This window comes from Barbus barbus (genome assembly GCF_936440315.1).
Source record: "Barbus barbus genome assembly, chromosome: 30".
In the NCBI taxonomy this organism is placed as follows: Eukaryota; Metazoa; Chordata; class Actinopteri; order Cypriniformes; family Cyprinidae; genus Barbus; species Barbus barbus.
Window position 1 is genome coordinate 2,875,001 of NC_136758.1, and position 19,870 is coordinate 2,894,870.

General features: G+C 39.3%; 3 protein-coding genes across 6 annotated transcripts in view; 1 reads left to right on the top strand and 2 right to left on the bottom strand.

Annotated features, from left to right (window-relative positions):
* Nucleotides 1-3,823, bottom strand: part of psen1 (presenilin 1) — a 14,496-nt gene extending 10,673 nt beyond the window's left edge. Inside the window, exons 1-3 of the mRNA XM_079385669.1 lie at nt 3,615-3,823; nt 2,982-3,076; nt 1-62 (exon numbers count right to left, since the gene is read on the bottom strand). The exon at nt 1-62 is cut by the window's left edge and continues 198 nt beyond it. Coding sequence (XP_079241795.1) covers nt 1-62; nt 2,982-3,017 — 98 coding nt within the window. The 5' untranslated portion in view covers nt 3,018-3,076; nt 3,615-3,823. The remainder of the gene's footprint in view (nt 63-2,981; nt 3,077-3,614) is intronic.
* Nucleotides 3,824-4,082: 259 nt separating this feature from the next.
* adi1 (acireductone dioxygenase 1) lies at nt 4,083-10,186 on the top strand. 4 transcript variants are annotated; one of them, XR_013782391.1, is made up of 5 exons: nt 4,083-4,244; nt 5,600-5,719; nt 5,837-6,016; nt 8,370-8,676; nt 9,303-10,179. XR_013782391.1 is itself a non-coding variant. In XM_079385670.1 (5 exons), the coding sequence occupies exons 1-4, from the start codon at nt 4,116-4,118 to the stop codon at nt 8,484-8,486; spliced, it is 546 nt and encodes a 181-aa protein (XP_079241796.1). In that variant the 5' UTR covers nt 4,107-4,115; the 3' UTR covers nt 8,487-8,516; nt 9,308-10,181. The 4 variants fall into 4 exon arrangements, 1 of the variants encoding a protein (XP_079241796.1); XR_013782392.1 differs by having other exon boundaries at nt 4,085-4,244; nt 9,308-10,186; XR_013782393.1 differs by having other exon boundaries at nt 4,107-4,244; nt 8,370-8,544; nt 9,308-9,744.
* Nucleotides 10,187-10,270: 84 nt separating this feature from the next.
* Nucleotides 10,271-19,870, bottom strand: part of trappc12 (trafficking protein particle complex subunit 12) — a 34,593-nt gene continuing 24,993 nt past the window's right edge. Inside the window, exons 5-12 of the mRNA XM_079385485.1 lie at nt 19,284-19,422; nt 17,844-17,956; nt 17,659-17,731; nt 13,149-13,222; nt 12,549-12,647; nt 12,025-12,128; nt 11,031-11,118; nt 10,271-10,950 (exon numbers count right to left, since the gene is read on the bottom strand). Coding sequence (XP_079241611.1) covers nt 10,708-10,950; nt 11,031-11,118; nt 12,025-12,128; nt 12,549-12,647; nt 13,149-13,222; nt 17,659-17,731; nt 17,844-17,956; nt 19,284-19,422 — 933 coding nt within the window. The 3' untranslated portion in view covers nt 10,271-10,707. The remainder of the gene's footprint in view (nt 10,951-11,030; nt 11,119-12,024; nt 12,129-12,548; nt 12,648-13,148; nt 13,223-17,658; nt 17,732-17,843; nt 17,957-19,283; nt 19,423-19,870) is intronic.

Sequence of the window (19,870 nt, forward strand, 5' to 3'; positions counted from 1 at the left end):
TCCACCTCGTTACGCCCGGGAGTCATCTCAGCGTGCCGGCTGACCTCCGTCCCGTCATTTGACTGCACAGAGAAAATCACAACAAGAGTCACTGTGTTTCGTACTGCTGTTCAAAGGTTTGGGGTCAGTGAGTCTCTTCTGCTCACCAAGGCTGCATTTATTTGATTAAAAATGCAGTAAAACACTAAAATTGTGAAAGATTACTGTAATACAATTTAAAATAGCTGTTTTCTATTTGAATGTATTTTAAAGTATGAGTCAGCATTAGGTGCCTTTTTTCCTCTTTTTTGATGTAATAACTGACAATTATGTAGGGCTGCAACAACTAATCGATAAAATCGATTATTATCGATTATGAAAATCATCGACAACGATTCTCATTATCGATTAATCGGGTCTGCCCACAGTGCACGTCCAACTTCAGCTGGTTAGTCAAATTACGGCACTGAATAATGCATTTCTATGGACAAAATGCATCTAAAAATAGTGGAGGAAACAGAATGAGATTCTGCCGGAGAAGCACGTGATCCAAGCTGCCCAAAACATGATAATTCTTTATTTTAAGCTTTAAGTTAATGCATAAGAGTAATGGCTTGCCCTGTCAGGCGCTTTGACAGATGCGTGTGCGTCCTCAGCGCAAAAACGTTCAGTTTACGGTCATATCCTTATCTATAAATGCCACAAATTCACGCGAGCATTTCCATTTTTGCATAAAGGTCCGTCCTGACAGTCTGTGTTAAGTTTAAAATACCGAATGAGCGCCGGCGCGGCGGGCGCGCGCACGCGCGTCAGACGGACAGAACACAGTAGAGAGGGAGACAATTAATAGGCTTTTCAGCGCAAACATATCCATTGTGCTGAATTATCTGTTGTTGAAAGTTAATTTAAGGTTTAAAAGTCAACATGCAGTGCGAATATTTTATGAGAGTAGGAACTTTAAAGGGATAACAGCGTGTAATTGTCTGTCTGAATATAAACATGAGACGCTCCATAACGGCCTTTTACAGGATAAAGAAATGACGAGGTGACTGTGATCAAAGTAGTTCCTGCAGAACATTACTCTTACCTGTTGGGTAACACTGAGTTTGTGTTTTTATTCGTCTTTATTATTATCTTTATTATTTTAATTTTTAATAGAGGTTTAAACTATATTCAATTTTTACAATGCTTCACAAATTTATGTAAGTTTAACAATGTGTTTATGTAAGGTTTGTGCCACTGCTGCTCTAAAGTAACAGTATTGGTGATAACCAAAATCATTTTTCGGCTTTCTGTACTGGTTAGTACTCCAATATGTGTAAGCTCTTTAGTAACAGTAGTAGGCTATTTTTAATGCTATAATATCATTATTGCTGTTATCTATGAAAGAAAACCAGAGCACTTATTTTTTCTTGTATTTTTTATTTGAGTATTTTTTTTTCGCGATACCCAATTGCAGTCAAAAAGTACATAAACAATACCAGCAAGAATGCAAGCTGTTATGAGGCCATTTTTTATTATTATGTCTAATAAATGACAATAACATTTTTAAATTTAAACAAATTTTTGACAAATTTCTAAAATATGTTTTCTCTTTATTATGATAAGTGCTCTAATAAATTAAGCACTGTATGTTTTCATAGCATTCAGTTGTCACGTTTGTTTGAAGGACATTGGGCAGAATGTTGAATAGTGTTTTTTTTTGTCAATATTTTTTTAATCCGATTAATCGATTAATCGAAAGAATAATCGGCCAACTAATCGATTATCAAAATAATCGTTAGTTGCAGCCCTACAATTATGCAGGTTTTACTATACTGGACTTTTCGGCATAGGTTTTTGTTTAGAAACTTCATTAATAGAATGATACAAAATAGCAAATAAAAAAATTGTAATGACAATTAAAGTTTGGAGTCAGTAAGTTTGTTGTTTTTAAAGGAAGTCTCTTCTGCTCATCAAAGGTCCATTTATTTGATCAAAAATAGAGTAAAAATTGTGATATATTATTACAATTTAAAGTAACTGCTTTCTATGTGAATATCTTGTAAACTGTAAGTTATTTCTATGATCAAAGCTGAATTTTCAGCATCATTACTCCAGTCTTCAGTGTCACATGATTCTTCAGAAATCATAATAATATGCTGACTTGCTGTTTAAGAAACATTTCTGATTATTATCAATGTTAAAAACTGTTGTGCTGCCAAATAATTTTTAAATCGTGATACATTTTATTTTTCAGGATTCACAGATTAATAGAAAGTTCAAAAGAACAGCATTTCATTTCCAATAGAAATCTGTTGTAACATTATAAAAGTCTTTACATAGGCACACTACATGTATCAAGTTTTCACTGGATAATATATAACTACCAGAACTTTTAGAACTGTATACAATGTAAACTTAAACTGAAGTGTTGGCCTGCACATATAAATAAAAATGTGTCAGGTAAATAAATGCTTCCAACTGATTAAGTGCAAAAGAACACAGATATAAAGAACGGCAATAACAAAAAATCACAACACTTTCAATCAAAATCTACAGCATAATGTAGTGAGTAAGTGTAAACAGACACTTGAAAATAAATACTTCATTAAGTCTTTAAGTATTATCAAGCAATATCTGAATAGTGTTCCTGCTAGCAAGTGCCTTCAAAAAAATATTTCAAAGATTTATGGCCATGAACCTGTGGAAAAGGAAATGAACACCAAGCAAACTAACAAAGTTATCTGTACAATCAGAGAGAGCGAGAGAGAGAGAGAGAAGAGCAAACCCAAGTGTCAAAGTACTGCACCGTCCCATCATGAGGAGCACAGCTGTGATCGCTGGCAGAACGCTAGAGATAAGCGTCCAGCTATAAACACTGATAAATACCTCCATCTGATGCTCTCTGAGCTCTATAAAGAGCACTTCATCACCGTGGACAAAACAACAAGATCAACAATCTACCATATACAACCCTACTTATATGCACTTATTAAGAGGACTACATCACTCATACTTACCACATTATTGACGGCATTCTCCACATTATCAGCCATTGATGCTGTGAAGAGACCCAGGGATCATAGAAACAGCAGGACCTCTGGATCTGACCGGACTGAGATCACAAAACAGCACAAATAATCACATAGAGCTGCATTCAGAAACAAGAACGTGTAGCACATAATATAAAGGCTCCAGTGGGGATACAGTGATGGTGTCTGGACTTGGAGATATACACAAGCTACTATGTTCAGATAGCATGGTGTTCAGATAGTAAGTTACTTTAAAGAAACACAATGACTTTAGTGTATCTTGTACTCATGGTATTACTATAGTATTTGATTTAACCGCAGGGGAGTTTCCTCAAATCTGACTGTTTCCTTTTCCTCGTCATAAGCACTCAAAAACAGAATTATTTCCGTTATTAAGAGCGTTTGGAACTTAATAAAGCAGCGATTAATTTCACAACAATGTAAGTTAGCTTGAGGCTAGTTAGCGCTTCTGATAGCCGCTTGATTATCAACTGTAATTCAGCTTTAAGTGAAAACTGTCAAACGAAACGGAATCAGCCCTACATTCATACATCATGTTATGTAAAATTAAGAAACGGAACTGTTCAAATAACATCATTTATAGAAGAATGTCTGACAAACCTGGAATCTGAATTCACACTGATAAAAGCCCCCAATACTGTGAAGCGGAACACGGTGAGACAGACCGGAAGCGCTAGAAAACACAAAACTGTGTGTTTCATAATAAAGGTTCATAAAGAATTCAAAGGTATACAATTCATTGTTGCAGACAAGTTGTTATACTGTTTGCAGTAGAGTGTATAATAACAGGTAGCTACACCTTTATCGACAACGAAACTGAAACAGTTTTTAACCAATTATACTGGATTTCCATAGAAGCGCATTAACTGTGGGCGTTCACTCTCTAAGCAAACAAACAAACAAATGCGATTAATTATTTTAACATTCAAAATATTGACTTACTGGGATTTCCCAAAGTCCCAGCAGGAATATGGTACTCTGGTTAGCAATGATTTAATTTGAAATGAAAAGATAAAGAAATATACACAAATGTATTATTACAGACTTTTATTTTGAAACCCGGAGCTTCGGTTCTGGTCCGCATGTGTGAGCTGTATATTAATGATGAGTGGGATGGAGGCATGGTACATGGACGAGTCCAGCGAGGACCAGAAGCTGCCTCACAGACTGAAGCCGAACCAGCCCGTGACTCTCAAACAGCTCGAGCAGATCGGAGTTTATTACTGGAAGGTTCGGTCAGAAACACTCACGGATTAATAATTAATATTCCACACGCGTCACGTGACACGAGCATATACTGTAATGGCGCTTGAGGTGTATTATGGATGAATGTATTCAGATGCAAACATAGAACCTTCTATTGGATTCGTCTTGTCATTTATTCACTTTGTCGTGGTAAACATAGTTATTAGTGTAGCAATATTGGATGGCATTCATGATGAACATAATTTACTCAGAGCCGGTTCTAGACATTAGCCCCCCCTTCCTTCATATGACATTTAACTTGTGTTATGTATCGCATCGTTACCCTAAATATGACCTATATATACACAAATCAAGTGGAACAGAAAGACACGACCACTACTAAGCAGAAAAAAAGTTATTTAGTTGAAACTGAAATTATGAGTGTTATGTTAGAGCAATAATCCTAATCCTCAGCCGAATTTAGAAGATACACCTGAGATCCTTTATTTGAACCATTTAAAAAAAATGTTGAATTTGCGTTGAATACAAACTTCTCTGCTTTTACTTTTGCAGCTATTTTGCTAGTCGCGATGTCATTCATTGCACGCGCATATTCCTTTTAACTCGTAATAAAGCGGTCAATGATCTCTCCAGAAATGACTCTGACCGACAGAACAAGTTTATATTTAAAATATATTGCAGTCACTCCAAAATAGATGACAACAACTCACACACCTGCATTAGGAGCTATACGTCTTTTAGCCTTCTGCATCTCATAGTTCGCAGCACCTGTGTTCGTTACGCAAACATATGCTTTGAAACTGCAACATTAATTGGTTTAGTTGCAGATGAGTGACAATTCAACTATATCCAATGAACAATGAGGCTTGCATTTGCTGCTGGTCTTGACTGGTGGATAGGGGATATTATGGTTATGGAGGCCCCTCCTCAAAGCCCGTGGCCCTAGGCCTGCTCTGCCTATAGCTAGCGCTGGCCCTGGTTTTAATGCACTAACCCCTTACAACAAGTATTTTTGTATTACCCTGCAAATATGCCCTGGTAACAGTTATTCCTTAATTGCTTGAAATAAAATAATTTAAAATATGCAGAAAAGGTAAAAAAATATATATTTTAGCTAGTTGTCAAGGCACCGTTTTCATTTAAAGTTGAAGTAAAATAAAAGTAAATCTTTTTTTTCTAATACAAATTAAATACTATGTAGATATTTAAAAAGAAATTAAAATCACAAAAACACAACAAAATTATTGAAGCTTACTAGAAAGTGAAAATATGACTTATACAAATAAAACCTAATTCAAAATATTAACAAAAATGAATAGTATTTAGTGGCACTAAACTATGACTGGTTTTTAAAGGTTTGGATTTTTTCACTTTTTTAGTTAAATGCTGATATTTATAAAAATGACCCTGAGCTGCAGAAGATCCGTGAAGAAAAGGGTTTTTCCTATATGGATATCATCACGATTCACCCTGATAAACTTCCTGATTATGAGAACAAGGTAGGTTATGCATATTAACATAATTTAATTTGTATGAAATAAAAACCATTTTCAGTATATATTACGCTTATTTTTGTAATGAAATACATCTGCAAATCTCAAATTCATGCTTTCCAGGTGAAAATGTTCTATGAAGAACATCTTCATCTTGATGATGAGATCCGCTATATACTGGACGGATCGTCTTACTTTGATGTGAGGGACAAAGATGATCGCTGGATCCGAATAGCCGTATCTAAAGGGGATCTTATCACACTGCCGGCGGGAATTTACCACAGATTCACCGTTGATGAAACCGTATGTGTCTCAGAATTCACCAAACTAAAGCATTGCCATCCAATCATTTAGTTGCCCACTGCTCCGGGTGTGTGTTCACGGTGTGTGTACTTGGATGGGTTAAATGCAGAGCACAAATTCTGAGTATGGGACACCATACTTGGCCACACGTCACTTCACTCACTCACTCACTCACTCACTCACTCACTCACTCACTCACTCACTCACTCACTCAGTCACTCCCTCACTCCCTCACTCAGTCACTCACTCAGTCACTCACTCAGTCACTCACTCAGTCACTCAGTCACTCACTCAGTCACTCCCTCAGTCACTCCCTCAGTCACTCCCTCAGTCACTCACTCAGTCACTCCCTCACTCACTCCGTCACTCACTCACTCACTCACTCACTCCCTCAGTCACTCCCTCAGTCACTCACTCAGTCACTCACTCAGTCACTCACTCAGTCACTCACTCAGTCACTCACTCAGTCACTCACTCAGTCACTCACTCCCTCAGTCACTCCCTCAGTCACTCCCTCAGTCACTCACTCACTCACTCACTCAGTCACTCACTCAGTCACTCGGTCACTCACTCAGTCACTCACTCGGTCAGTGACTCACTCGGTCAGTGACTCACTCAGTCACTCAGTCACTTACTCGGTCAGTCACTCGGTCAGTCACTCACTCAGTCACTCACTCGGTCACTCACTCGGTCACTCACTCCCTCAGTCACTCCCTCAGTCACTCCCTCAGTCACTCACTCAGTCACTCACTCACTCACTCAGTCACTCACTCAGTCACTCGGTCACTCACTCAGTCACTCACTCGGTCAGTGACTCACTCGGTCAGTGACTCACTCAGTCACTCAGTCACTTACTCGGTCAGTCACTCGGTCAGTCACTCACTCAGTCACTCACTCGGTCACTCACTCGGTCACTCACTCCCTCACTCACTCCCTCACTCAGTCACTCACTCAGTCACTCACTCCCTCAGTCACTCCCTCAGTCACTCACTCCCTCGGTCACTCACTCCCTCGGTCACTCACTCCCTCGGTCACTCACTCACTCAGTCACTCACTCACTCAGTCACTCACTCACTCAGTCACTCCCTCGGTCACTCACTCCCTCGGTCACTCACTCCCTCGGTCACTCACTCCCTCGGTCACTCACTCCCTCAGTCACTCCCTCAGTCACTCACTCAGTCACTCCCTCACTCACTCCCTCGGTCACTCCCTCACTCACTCACTCGGTCACTCACTCACTCGGTCACTCACTCACTCGGTCACTCACTCCCTCAGTCACTCACTCCCTCAGTCACTCACTCCCTCAGTCACTCCCTCGGTCACTCCCTCGGTCACTCACTCGGTCACTCACTCCCTCAGTCACTCCCTCAGTCGGTCACTCACTCCCTCAGTCACTCCCTCCCTCCCTCACTCACTCACTCAGTCACTCACTCCCTCAGTCACTCCCTCAGTCACTCCCTCAGTCACTCCCTCAGTCAGTCACTCACTCAGTCACTCACTCAGTCACTCACTCACTCCCTCACTCACTCAGTCACTCACTCCCTCACTCACTCAGTCACTCACTCAGTCACTCAGTCACTCACTCAGTCACTCACTCAGTCGGTCACTCAGTCGGTCACTCACTCGGTCACTCACTCCCTCAGTCACTCCCTCAGTCACTCACTCACTCACTCCCTCAGTCACTCACTCCCTCACTCCCTTAGTCACTCACTCCCTCACTCCCTTAGTCACTCACTCACTCACTCACTCACTCACTCACTCACTCACTCAGTCACTCACAGGAATAGTTCTCCCAAAATTAAAATTAGCTAAAAATGTCTTCACCCTCAGGCCATTCCAGATGTCGATGAGTTTGTTTCTTGATCAGATTTGGAAAAATGTAGCATTTCATCACTGTCTCAGCAATGGATTTTCTACAGTGAATGGGTGCCGTCAGAATGACTGTCCAAACTGAGAAGGAAAAGAAACATAATAACATAAGATCCACAATAACGCTTCCTCCGGTGAAAAAGTGGTCTGGTCTGAATCAGGAGAGAAATCTGCACAGATCAAGCAGCGTTTACAAACCAAAACAAGACTAAACCAATATGGCTGGATTTTGATGCGAGAGACAGATGGAGATGGACTTTTTCACTGGAGGAAGTGTTATTGATTATGGATTCATATTTTAGCAACGGTTTGTAGTTAAAAATGACTTAAAGATAGATTTGTTTCTTACAAACATGCAGCTTTTGTCTTCTCCAGATGTTAACTGATGGACTGGAGTGGTGTGGATTATTGTGATGTTTTTATCAGCTGTTTGGACTCTCATTCTGACGGCACCCATTCAACAGTTTTTTGCTTTTCTCTTCAGAACTACACTAAAGCCATGCGTCTGTTTGTCGGTGAACCGGTCTGGAAGGCCTATAATCGTCCAGCTGATGACTTTGACACCCGTAAAGCCTATGTGAACTCCCTCAGGTGCTCTTGAAGCGCTGAACTGCTAATGTGCTCTTCATCAGTGATGATCAGGAGAATCAAACTCTGCAGTGCCTTTAACAAACACTCATGACGGGCTACAATCATGAGTACTAGATCTAATAAATCATTACTAATGATAAACGCATGAGTATTTTGATAGTTATGACAATGAATTGTAGTCCCGGAGGGCCATGTGGATGGTGGTTGTTTAAAGGAACACTCCACTTTTTTTGGAAATAGGCTGATTTTACAACTCCTCTAGAGTTAAACAGTTGAGTTTTACCGTGTTTGAATCCATTCAGCCGATCTCTGGGTCTGGCGGTAGCACTTTTAGCTTAGATCATTGAATCGGATTAGACCGTTAGCATCTCGCTCAAAAATGACCAAAGAGTTTCAATAATTTTCCTGAAAGTAGTCCCCAGCTATATCATAACTAGTTACCTAGCTGGGGACTACTTTCAGGCGCTGCGTAATATCACTGCATCTGCTGCATCCATGGTACGGCAGCTAATTTCCTTGATTATTACTCCGGAACAAGAGTATAGTTCCTAGCCATATCAGATTAGAAAATCACAACTTTTCATCATCTGTCGGTCTTAGTGCACGATGTAACTACAGAAGAGTCAAGCTTTAAATAGGAAAATTATCAAAACTCTTTGGTCATTTTTGAGCGAGATGCTAATGGTCTAATCCGATTCAATGATCTATGCTAAGCTAAAAGTGCTACCGCCAGACCCGGAGAGATCAGCCGAATGGATTCAAAAATGGTAAAACTCAACTGTTTAACTCTAGAGGAGGTGTAAAATGAGCCTGTTTCCAAAAAAAGTGGAGTGTTCCTTTAATGGACTCAAGTTTTGTAGCATTAATTCATTACTTTCTATTAAAAGATGTAGGGAATCACTACAAGCTGTACAGTTTTCATGGATAAGACTAATTTGCATTATATATTTGTACTGATTATAATAACGTGATGTTGCAATGCAACAATACTGAACAAACTGTCATATTAATGAAGACATGTTAGAAAAAGTAAGTAAACTGTCTGATTATACGAGAATGGGTTTGTCTGTATGATCACCAATACGCTTACAGTTTAGCATAAAAGTGTTTGTTTTACTATTCATACCACAACAGTACATAAGCATGTCTTTATATAGAAATATTATGTTATTAATTAGCTTAAAAGAGACGGACTCCTAATTTGATGATCTAAAAGCATTTCACAGATTTCTTTGTTCATTGATTAAATAAAACAATATTTTCCTCTGCATCATAGTTATACAAATGAACTGGTCCAGCATCAGAAATTTATGAAATGTGTGTTTTGTTAGAATTTTCAGTTTTTCATGTGCCATGTTTTATATATATGCAAAATTGATTGCAATCAGTCCAAAATGCATGTTATTAGCTGCTGGCAGCCACTTTTGTTGTTTTGTAGGATTGATTTTTCATGGCTTGGTTAGCACTGGCACTGCAGAAGAAATGCATTCAATTTAATTTGCCTTGATCAAACTGTTGAGGACTTGCAGCGCCCCGTATGGGCAGATTTGGACACAAATTGGTGTGCGTCATAAGAATGACTTCTTGTGTATGCGTATCAAGTTTCGCTAAGTTTGGACATTGCGTTGAGCAGATATAGGTTTATTAGTCAAAAAGGGACGATGCCAGATTGGTTGATTGGATTATATCATTAAAACACTTTGATAAATCAGTTTTCTTTTCTCCGCTTTTAGTCATGATGGTCTTGGGATAATGTGTGCCAAGTTTCATGTGAATCGAACAAACAGTCTAGGAGGAGTTCAAAAAAAGTAGCTTTTTTAATTTATTTAAAATGGCAGGAAAATGCCATTCTGAAATCAAATAATTGGCAAAAGAGTACAAAACCAACATAGTTCTAAATATAATGCCGCATTAATAAACCACATCTCAACATCAGGTCAGGTTTTCACACATTTATTAACAAGATTTCCTTTTCTCATTTTCAGAAATACACAGTACAGTTATAATTAGCTTAGACTCTGTGAAAACAATCATTTAATGCATTTAAAAGCATTTCTCTTGTTTCTTGAAACACAGGTAACCTTAACCCTTTTTTCTGCTCTGTGCGGAGCAAATATTGCGTTATCAAGTTAACTTTGGTCCTGTCTGTACATGGTAAGAACAACATACGTGAACTTGTAAAAGCTTGAAATGCGGAACAGTATTTTCAAGCACGGTTGGACGGTGGCGTCTCATACTAGCTTGAGGCACTGGACGTTGAAGCTGTCTCCCTCTCTACAGGCGGCGGCCTCCAGCAGAGCCTGCTTCTTCTGCGTGCTGCGTGAGGACTCCAGCTCGTACATGGTGGTGAGGTTGAACAGCACGCTCTCGTGCAGGTAGAGCGCCGGGTCCTTGTGCACCAGGCTCTCCAGCTGGCCCAGGGACTCCTTCAGCCTTCCCAAATACAGCAGACACACGGCTGCATTGTTGTTTGCCTGAAGAACAAAGTTGGCGCTGTTATCGCTGACAGGTTATCCGGTGTTCATCCACGGTGCATCACATGTGTTCAACTTACCACTGGGTTCTTGGGGTCAAGTTTCAAGACGCTGGAGAAACACATGTGCGCGTCTGCATAGTTATTCTGACTCAGATAAACAAAAGCCCTGTGGACGACATCACATTCAGCTTCAGGAGAATCACAGAAGCACATATACTACAGATGAACACGTGTTTCTGAAAGAAGACTCTTATGCTTGTTAAGGATGCATTTATTTGATCAAAAATACAGTTTTTATAGTAATTTATTTCTGTGATGCGAAGCTGTATTTTCAGCATCATTACTCCAGTCTTCAGTGTCACATGATCTTCAGAAATCATTCTAATATACTGATTTACTGCTCAACAAACATTTCTGATTATCATCAATGTTGAAAACAGTTGTGCTGACAAATGTTTTATGTTAATCAACCAAGATGCACAATACCAGCAAAATAAATAAATACAAACTTTTATTCAACAACACATTAAACTGTTCAAAAGTGACAGGAAATACATTTTTATATTAATTTATTAATATAAAAATATTTAAGTAGAATCATTTAAAATTATTATATTTAAGTACATGTTGTTCATTGAATCCTGAAAAAGTAACATGATTTCCACAAAAATGTTAGGCAGAAAAAAGTTTTAAATATTGATAATAAGAAGAACCATTATTAATAATTGAACAGAAATATTAACTGATAATAACTGAGCAGTAAATCAGTATATTAGAATGATTTCTGAAGATCATGTGACACTGAAGACTGCAGTAATGATGCTGGAAATACAGCCGCATCACAGGAATCAATTACAGTTTAACACATATTCACATAGAAAACAGCTATTTTAAACTGTAATAACATTTCAATATTACTGTTTATACTGTATTTTTGTATCAAATAAATGAAAGCCATCTTTCTAAAAATAAATAAAATCAGTTATTCCAGCTGTTGATGGCTGGAGTGTAAACAGATTGCACTAAATGACTGGCATCATGCTGCTGTTATAGAGCAGAACTCAGCGTTCACCGGTTCATCAGCACCGAGGTGTCTTCATTAGGTGTTTTTCCCTTTGATTGACAGGCTTTCTCCACATCCTGAAAATACTTCTCAGCAGTTCTGATGTCTCCAATCTAATCATATGAACAAACAGAACATTAATTATCGTCTGTGTGGAGATAAAACATGAAGAGCGAAGCGGACTCTCTGATCCTCTTCAAAAACAAGCAACTCTGCAGAGCAAAGACAACGCTCACTCAACCGGCAGACGTTCTGTGCAATAATCACTGGCTTTCCACTTTCAGGTAAACACGCCATATTACGACCAAAAATGGGTCCAACGTGAAGGTTTAAAGCATTTGCAAGCTTCTTACCTTTATTTATTTTCCAGGCCTTTGATGTGCCCTTGATGGACATAATTATTAATTTCTCAAAATGACTGACCGCAAACCTTTGTACAGTAGTGTACATATAGCAGACGCATGCTCAGTTCTACTGTGTTTTGCTGTTGATGCCATCTGATGCAGTGACTCCTAGTGTCTCTGCTCTCTCACCTGTAGGAAAATGCGGCCGATTCCACTCAGCAGCTGCACTCTTTGCTCCGGCTCATACTCGATGATGGAGTGATACGTCTCCACTGCCAGCACATAGTCCTTCATGTCAAAGAGAAAATAAACGCTTTGTACAAGTCTGTCAAGATTACACCTTCTCATTGCTCCAAAACTGCGTTCTGTTCAAATTAAAATGAAGTGTAACCCATTTTTCACCCCCAGTTAATCCAAGTATGACATTTATACAATATATATTAAAGAAAAATATGCACTACAACAAGGATTCACGTTTGTGAGTTTCTTCGTTGTGTGTCACTACAATCTTTGGCCAGCAGATGGCACTTGTTGAACATGATAACTTGCAAAAAACAGGGATTTCTTTAGCTACTGACAGTCTGGTATACTATAAAGATATAGTAGGCTATGTGTGCATACACACTGTTTTACCAGTAGAACAGTAATCAGAAAAGCTTTTTTCTCAGTAGGCACCTGCTTGAAGGAAAGCCTGTACTCTCTAACCCTAGAGTCTGTGCATGTGCACAGATATGATTCAGGTCAGACATGAATGTGTGAGTAAGTATATGTTTTCTTGCTCTCACGTACCTTCATCATTAGCAAACAGTTGGCCATGGAGTACATCACCCTGCTCAGACGTGACCTCCACAGCTGGATGGAGGCTGAAACACAGAGCAGAGAGAGAGAGAAAGACTGAGCAAATGGAATAGAATTGGAAATTGCAGTCTTTCCCTTCTTTTCCCGGCTCTAAACCATCAATTATTTGTCTGCTGGTAGGAATTATAGTGCAGGAAGAAAAGACACCGTGACAATCGCATTTATTTTCTCCCTCTGGCTCACTGTAGACCCCCATCAGCGAGCCAATCTGATCTCATGCGTGTGTGTGTGTGTGTGTGTGTGAACAGACTTCAGCGCATGTGTCTCAGTACTGACGCTGTGTGACCGCACCGACCGACACATCACGCTTCCTCCACTCCTGCCACACAAATCAGAGTTGTGAGAATATTCCTGAAAGCATACTAATTAAATGGGTCGTGAACTGAGAAACCAAAATTTCCTTGATCATTTGACATATAAGAGGACATTGTTCTATAAAACCATCCTGTAAGTTTCAGAACTCAAAACTTTGTTGTTCATCTAAAAACAGTTTATTGAAGCCGGTCTGCCAAAACGACAGCTTGTGGAATGTTCTACTCTATGATGTAATAATGTGGATAAGCACCGCCTCAAACAGATGATCAATGCCTGCTTCGACATCACTGCCTGTTTAGCCCCGCCCACCAATTCGACATCACTGTCCGTTTAGGCCCGCCCACCGATTCGACATCACTGCCTGTTTAGCCCCGCCCACCAATTCGACATCACTGCCTGTTTAGCCCTGCCCACCAATTCGACATCACTGTCTGTTTAGGCCCGCCCACTGATTCGACATCACTGCCTGTTTAACCCCGCCCACCAATTCGACATCACTGTCTGTTTAGGCCCGCCCACCGATTCGACATCACTGCCTGTTTAGCCCCGCCCACCAATTCGACATCACTGTCTGTTTAGGCCCGCCCACCGATTCGACATCACTGTCTGTTTAGGCCCGCCCACCGATTCGACATAATTGACTGTTTAGCCCTGCCCACCGATTCGACATCACTGTCTGTTTAGGCCCGCCCACCGATTCGACATCACTGTCTGTTTAGGCCCGCCCACCAATTCGACATTGTTGCCTATTTAGCCCCGCCCACCAATTCGACATTAGGTGCGTCGACTTGAAGCACGGCTACAGACGGTGGTCAACGAGAGTAGCCGCTTGCAGTCAGGGGCGGAGTTGAAAACGGAATCGTCAAGTCGGACACTTCAGGCTCTCGTAGTTTGCTGCATCTACCTCAGTCATGGCAGATCACGTGGCGTTTGCTTGCTTTATTGCAGACGAACTGGAAGCTATAGAATTGCCGTTATTGTTGTATGAAATTGAGCACAATGAGCAACGAAAGTGAGTAAAGGTTCAATGTAATAAGTATTGTTTTTATATATCCAAAGGGACATGGGACCATACCCAACACCAGTGTGACTCGTTATTTCTAATACTAACCAATCAATGCAATTATACTTAACAATTTTCATTAGAAGTGATTCTTTTTTTATTACTATGTTGGTTTATGTTTTAATAAACCTTTAAGATGTATGTAATATTTTGAAAGGGTGTCATCACGACAGAAACAAGTTTTAAGTAAATAAACAGAACATATTGAAAATTTGACTTGTGCAGTATGATTCATTACGTGTGTTTTTGCTACTGCAACTTAATAAAAATAATCTATGAAGATAATAATTGTATGTACTAAATGTGGTTTTCATTACAGATAAAAGAATTAGGATGTTACATATTTGTTTACTTATTTTACTATTTCTCCAGTTAGGTAAGCACATTTTAGTAAGACAAAACACCATGAACATACGTGAACACCATGAACAGGCCTACGGATAAGCCCAATTTATTTGCCTTTCTATTATGATTTATACCATCTTATGAAAGTGATCTGAATGTTGTATTAAGTTGACATCCAGCCAGAGTTGTTGGTAGTAATCACATGCAAGTGAAGATGGATGAACCCAGCAACTAGACAATTAGTATCAATCAGAATCCATGATGACCACATTATATTAAAAGTCTGTAAAATTGACACTTGATTTATTCCATAAAAAAATTATCTAAATAGGTTATGCAGCTTAATACTGTAAAGGGTCTGTATGAAAAAGGTCCAAAATAAACCTATGCACAAAACCTATATAAACGAATTAACAAAAAAGTGATTGCAGTAAAAATAATTGTAATCTTTTAATAAACATGATTTACGAGATGAAGATGACATGAAAAGTTAATTTATTTTTATTTTTTTGAAAGTCCATATATGAGCATTAGTGGGACTGAAGTTGTCAGAATAAACCCGAAATACACGTCGGTGTTGTCATGTGGTGAATTTGGCCAATCGTGAAACAGCTGTGTCATCATCAGCGCTCCCGCAGTCGCTCTGGAGAAATTGCGCCGGCTGAGTCAGCCGGCTGCTCTCGAAACGCTATCGCGGTACTTTGATGCCACACGTGACAGTGACGTGTGGTCGGCGCCGGTTCAAGTCGGACTAAATTTCTAACCGGCATGCACTGCTTCAAGTCAGCCGCCGATCGGTCTGCTAAGTGCTGCATGAAGTCGAACGCACCTATTGTTGCCTATTTAGCCCCGCCCACCAATTCGACATAGTTGCCTATTTAGCCCCGCCCCCCGATTCGCACATGTAGTGTTTACAAGAGAGGCAAATGTGCAGGTCTAGGCAGAAACCAAACGATGAAGATGAATCCGAAGACAACAAGATGCTGTGCAGTACCAAGCTGTGGAAAAACAATATTTGCGTTGCCTTCCTTCTGATCCCAAGGTTAGGATAGAGTGAATAAACTTGATTTTTTATTAACTTTATTTTATTATAACTTTTTTTTTTTTACTTCATTTTACGATGGATTCGTTTAGAAACTAAGCACAATTCAGTGCAGGATTTAAATGCTATGTGACTATATTGGATCCGACAGTCATGTCGCACCGCACAAGTGTGAGTAACTTTGTATTATGTGATCACTATTGCTTTGTCTCTTCTTACAGAACGTTTGGTTTGATTGTACTGAGTTATTTATGCATGTTTAACCTGAATCACAGCAGCGTCCATCTATGAAGAATGTAGGCTGTCAAACATACACAACTATTAGACAATGACAGCAGTGGGTGTTTACTTCTGAGTCTGCAATCCTCCACGTCTATTCAATCAGAGCGTTCTGGTGAGGGGGGTCAAAAACAGGACAGAAAATAGACTATTACTTATAAACTTTGATTCATTCTAGACTCGGAAGTAAACACCCACTGCTACGATTAGCAAACGGTTTTGCATTTTAAAATACAAATCTCAATTAATGTCTATTAGTAAGATGATACTTAAATGATCAAAACAAAACGCAATGCATTCCAATGATGATAGAGAGATGAAGAAATAAACGCTCCTCAAAAGCCTGATGATATGCAACAGGTTTTTCAGCAAAGTTTCGATCGTGTTGATCATTTAATGTAACCAAATTATTTTCATTGTCCATCAAATGAATTGCAATTAACCACATACATCAATACATTATCTCTGAAATATTAGATGTATTGATTAGAATTGCAGAATAAAAATCAGTGGTCACATTGTTTTTGGGTTTTGCCATTTTATCAGCATACTAAATGGAGGACAGAAAATGATATTGACTTGAACCTGAAGCACCCATAACTCAGACAAAATTTGCACCTTCATTGTCACAGGATTATAGGATGTATGTGGTCTGAATAAATCCTGCTCTGATTAACCCCTCTTCCTCATGCTGCCAGGGGGCAAACAGGAGCAATGAGCAGCCACACAGAAAGGGCTCAGGGTGAGAGTAAAGTCTGGCACCGGACCGCCGGTCTGTCAGCACCTGGCAGTGAAAGCAAATCAGACGGCAGGGGGCTGCTGAAATCACACACTCTCCTTACAGCTATGCTGAAGCATGTATTTATCTCTGTCTTCACCAAAACACCATGTGAGGAAGTCAATGGAGCATGCAAGACTTACAGACGCGTGAGCTATCAGCTCTGATGGATTGCTCGAGACGGGATCTTGTGCTGCTATCTACGGCTCGTTCTCAGGGTGTTTTAGAGAGCAGACTCACGGGCCAGACAAAGCTTAGAAGCTCCAAGTTTAAAGGCGATGGTAAATGGTGATGCTTAAAAATATAGACTTTTCCATGGCCAATATATATTACAAATGTAAACTAAATTCTGTGGATAGAAAGTACTTTTCACACTGAAAAGATATTTCATTTAAACAAAATGTCAATGTATTACAAAATGTATTTCAAGGGGCAGGAAAGTAAATACTAATCTTAAAATACATTTTGGGTAATTTAATTATCTTAACTTATATGAACTAGTTTGAAGGGCGAAGACTTAAGGGCGAGTGAAAGTTGACAGATTTTCCATTCTGTTGGACTCAACAGCACTGTATTTGACCTGCACTTGATGCAGAGGACAGATTTGAGTGGTCTGTACCGAGTCTGTTGTCCTGCGTGAGGTTCATCATACTCCCGTCCTCAGCTAGACCCTCCTGCAGGTTACTCAGGATCTGTGAAAGGACAGGAGCAGAAGTTTTACAACACTAATTACAGCGAGGCTAATTCAATTTGCGATCAGGTGCGGGCACTGAGGTGTAAAGTTCAGGTCAGGGCCGCGCTCACCTTCTGACAGATGCTCTTTATTCTGTGGAGACTGTCCAGAGTTTCCTGAGGCTTCTGCAGGTACTGAGGGAGCTCGGCGTGCAAAATACGCATGGAGAAGGGCACCATCGAGCCTAGACCATGCAAAACAAAAACACACAGAGAGATATCAACACTAATGCATGCTCTTTCTCTTATGCAAAAACCAAATGCACAATTTTTCTATTCTCGATTCTGTTTTTCTGTCAAGAAACACACTGCAGAAACAGACTCCATGCTGGTGAAACGAGGGCCTGAGGCTTTGATCATGCGCCTCTTTGATATCAGGATTCAGGACGGATCCTGAAACGCAGGCCTGAGTCAAGCACTGCATCACCGTCTGAAGATTTCACCTGAACAACTGCATACGGTTTTATATTATAGATCTGCATGTCTTGAAATAAAGCTCTGCTGGGTAATGGGCTGATATTATGATTGCTTTTCAGAAGGAACTACACTGTCTCTTTTGCTCACCAAGCCTGCATTATTTGATCCAAGATAATATTGCAAAATATTTTTACTATTTAAAATACTATTTGAATATATTTTTGGTAACACTTTACAATAAGGTGTCATTTGTTAACATTAATGTATTAACTAACATGAACAAACAATGCATTTATTACACTATTTATTCATTTATGTTAACGTTAGTTAATTAAAATACAATTATTCATTGTTAGTTCACAGTGCATTAACTAATGTTAACAAACACAACTTGTGATTTTAATAATGCACTAGTAAATGCTGAAAATAGCATTATGTGCGATCAATTTTTTTCCAGTGTTTTTTTTTTCAGTGTTTTGATAAAAAATACAGTAAAAACCATATTATTGTGAAATATTATTACAATTTGATATGAGTTTTCTATTTTTTCCCTGCATGTACACTCTTAAAAATAAAGGTGCTTCATGATGCCATAGAAGAACCTTTTTGTCTGAATGGTTCCATGAAGAACCTTTAACATCTGAAGAACCTTTCTGTTTCACAAAAGGTTCTTTGTGGCGAAAGATGGTTCTTCAGATTATAAAAAGGTAAGGAAGAGATGGTTCTTTAAATAACCTTTGACTGAATGGGTCTTTGTGGAACCAAAAATGGTTCTTTTTTTAAAGAGTGTATTTTAGTGGTTTTGTCTCTCACAGAACAAACACAGAACAGACTATTAAGTGAGTAGGATAAGTTGGCATGTATTTATACATTTTATTTTTCAGGATTCACAGATGAATAGAAAGTTCAAAAGAACAGCATTTATTTTAAATAGAAATCTAACTTTATAAATGTCTCACTATTGACTGATTTAATGCATCCTTTCTGAATAAAACGATTGATTTCTATCAGAACAAAACCTCTTCTTGAACAGTATTGTATGGGTAGCTATTCCCCAACACCTGAAACGTAGTTAAATAACTCCAGAACTCCTACCTCGTCTTCCCGGGTAAACGGTGGGATAATATTCATAGTAGAGATTTGGATGATCCAGATTCCCGAAGGGCTCAATCTCCAGCTCTGCGTTCTGGAAAAGGTTGAGCTTCACCAGAAGAGAGAGACGCACAAACCACAGCTGAAGAGAGAAGAGAGCGGCCTGCTTCAACAAAACAAATCAGCATTGACTTCTTTCTGTAAGATTAGTTTAGCGGTGTGTTTTCTGGTCCGGGTGTATTACAGTGTAACTCTTCTCCGGAGAAGTATGTGTGGAGCCACGTGAGTCTCCTAAAACACTGACACCAGCCCTGCTTCAGGCCAGAGAAAGAGCTGGAGCTCCCATGTTGTTTAGCGGTTTGTGTGTTCTGCTTGATTTAAGGTGGTAGTAATGGGCTCTCAGATCTCACTGGGTTCATACTGTTGCTTGTTGATCTAGTGCAATTCAAAGGTTGATCGTTGATCCTATATATCCTCCAGAATTGAATGCATGTGCCTCACATTAACCGAGATTTGTTTTAAAATAATATTTATATTTAATATAACTATTTCAGTTATTTTTTAGTTATTTTGTTGTCATTGTTGTTTGC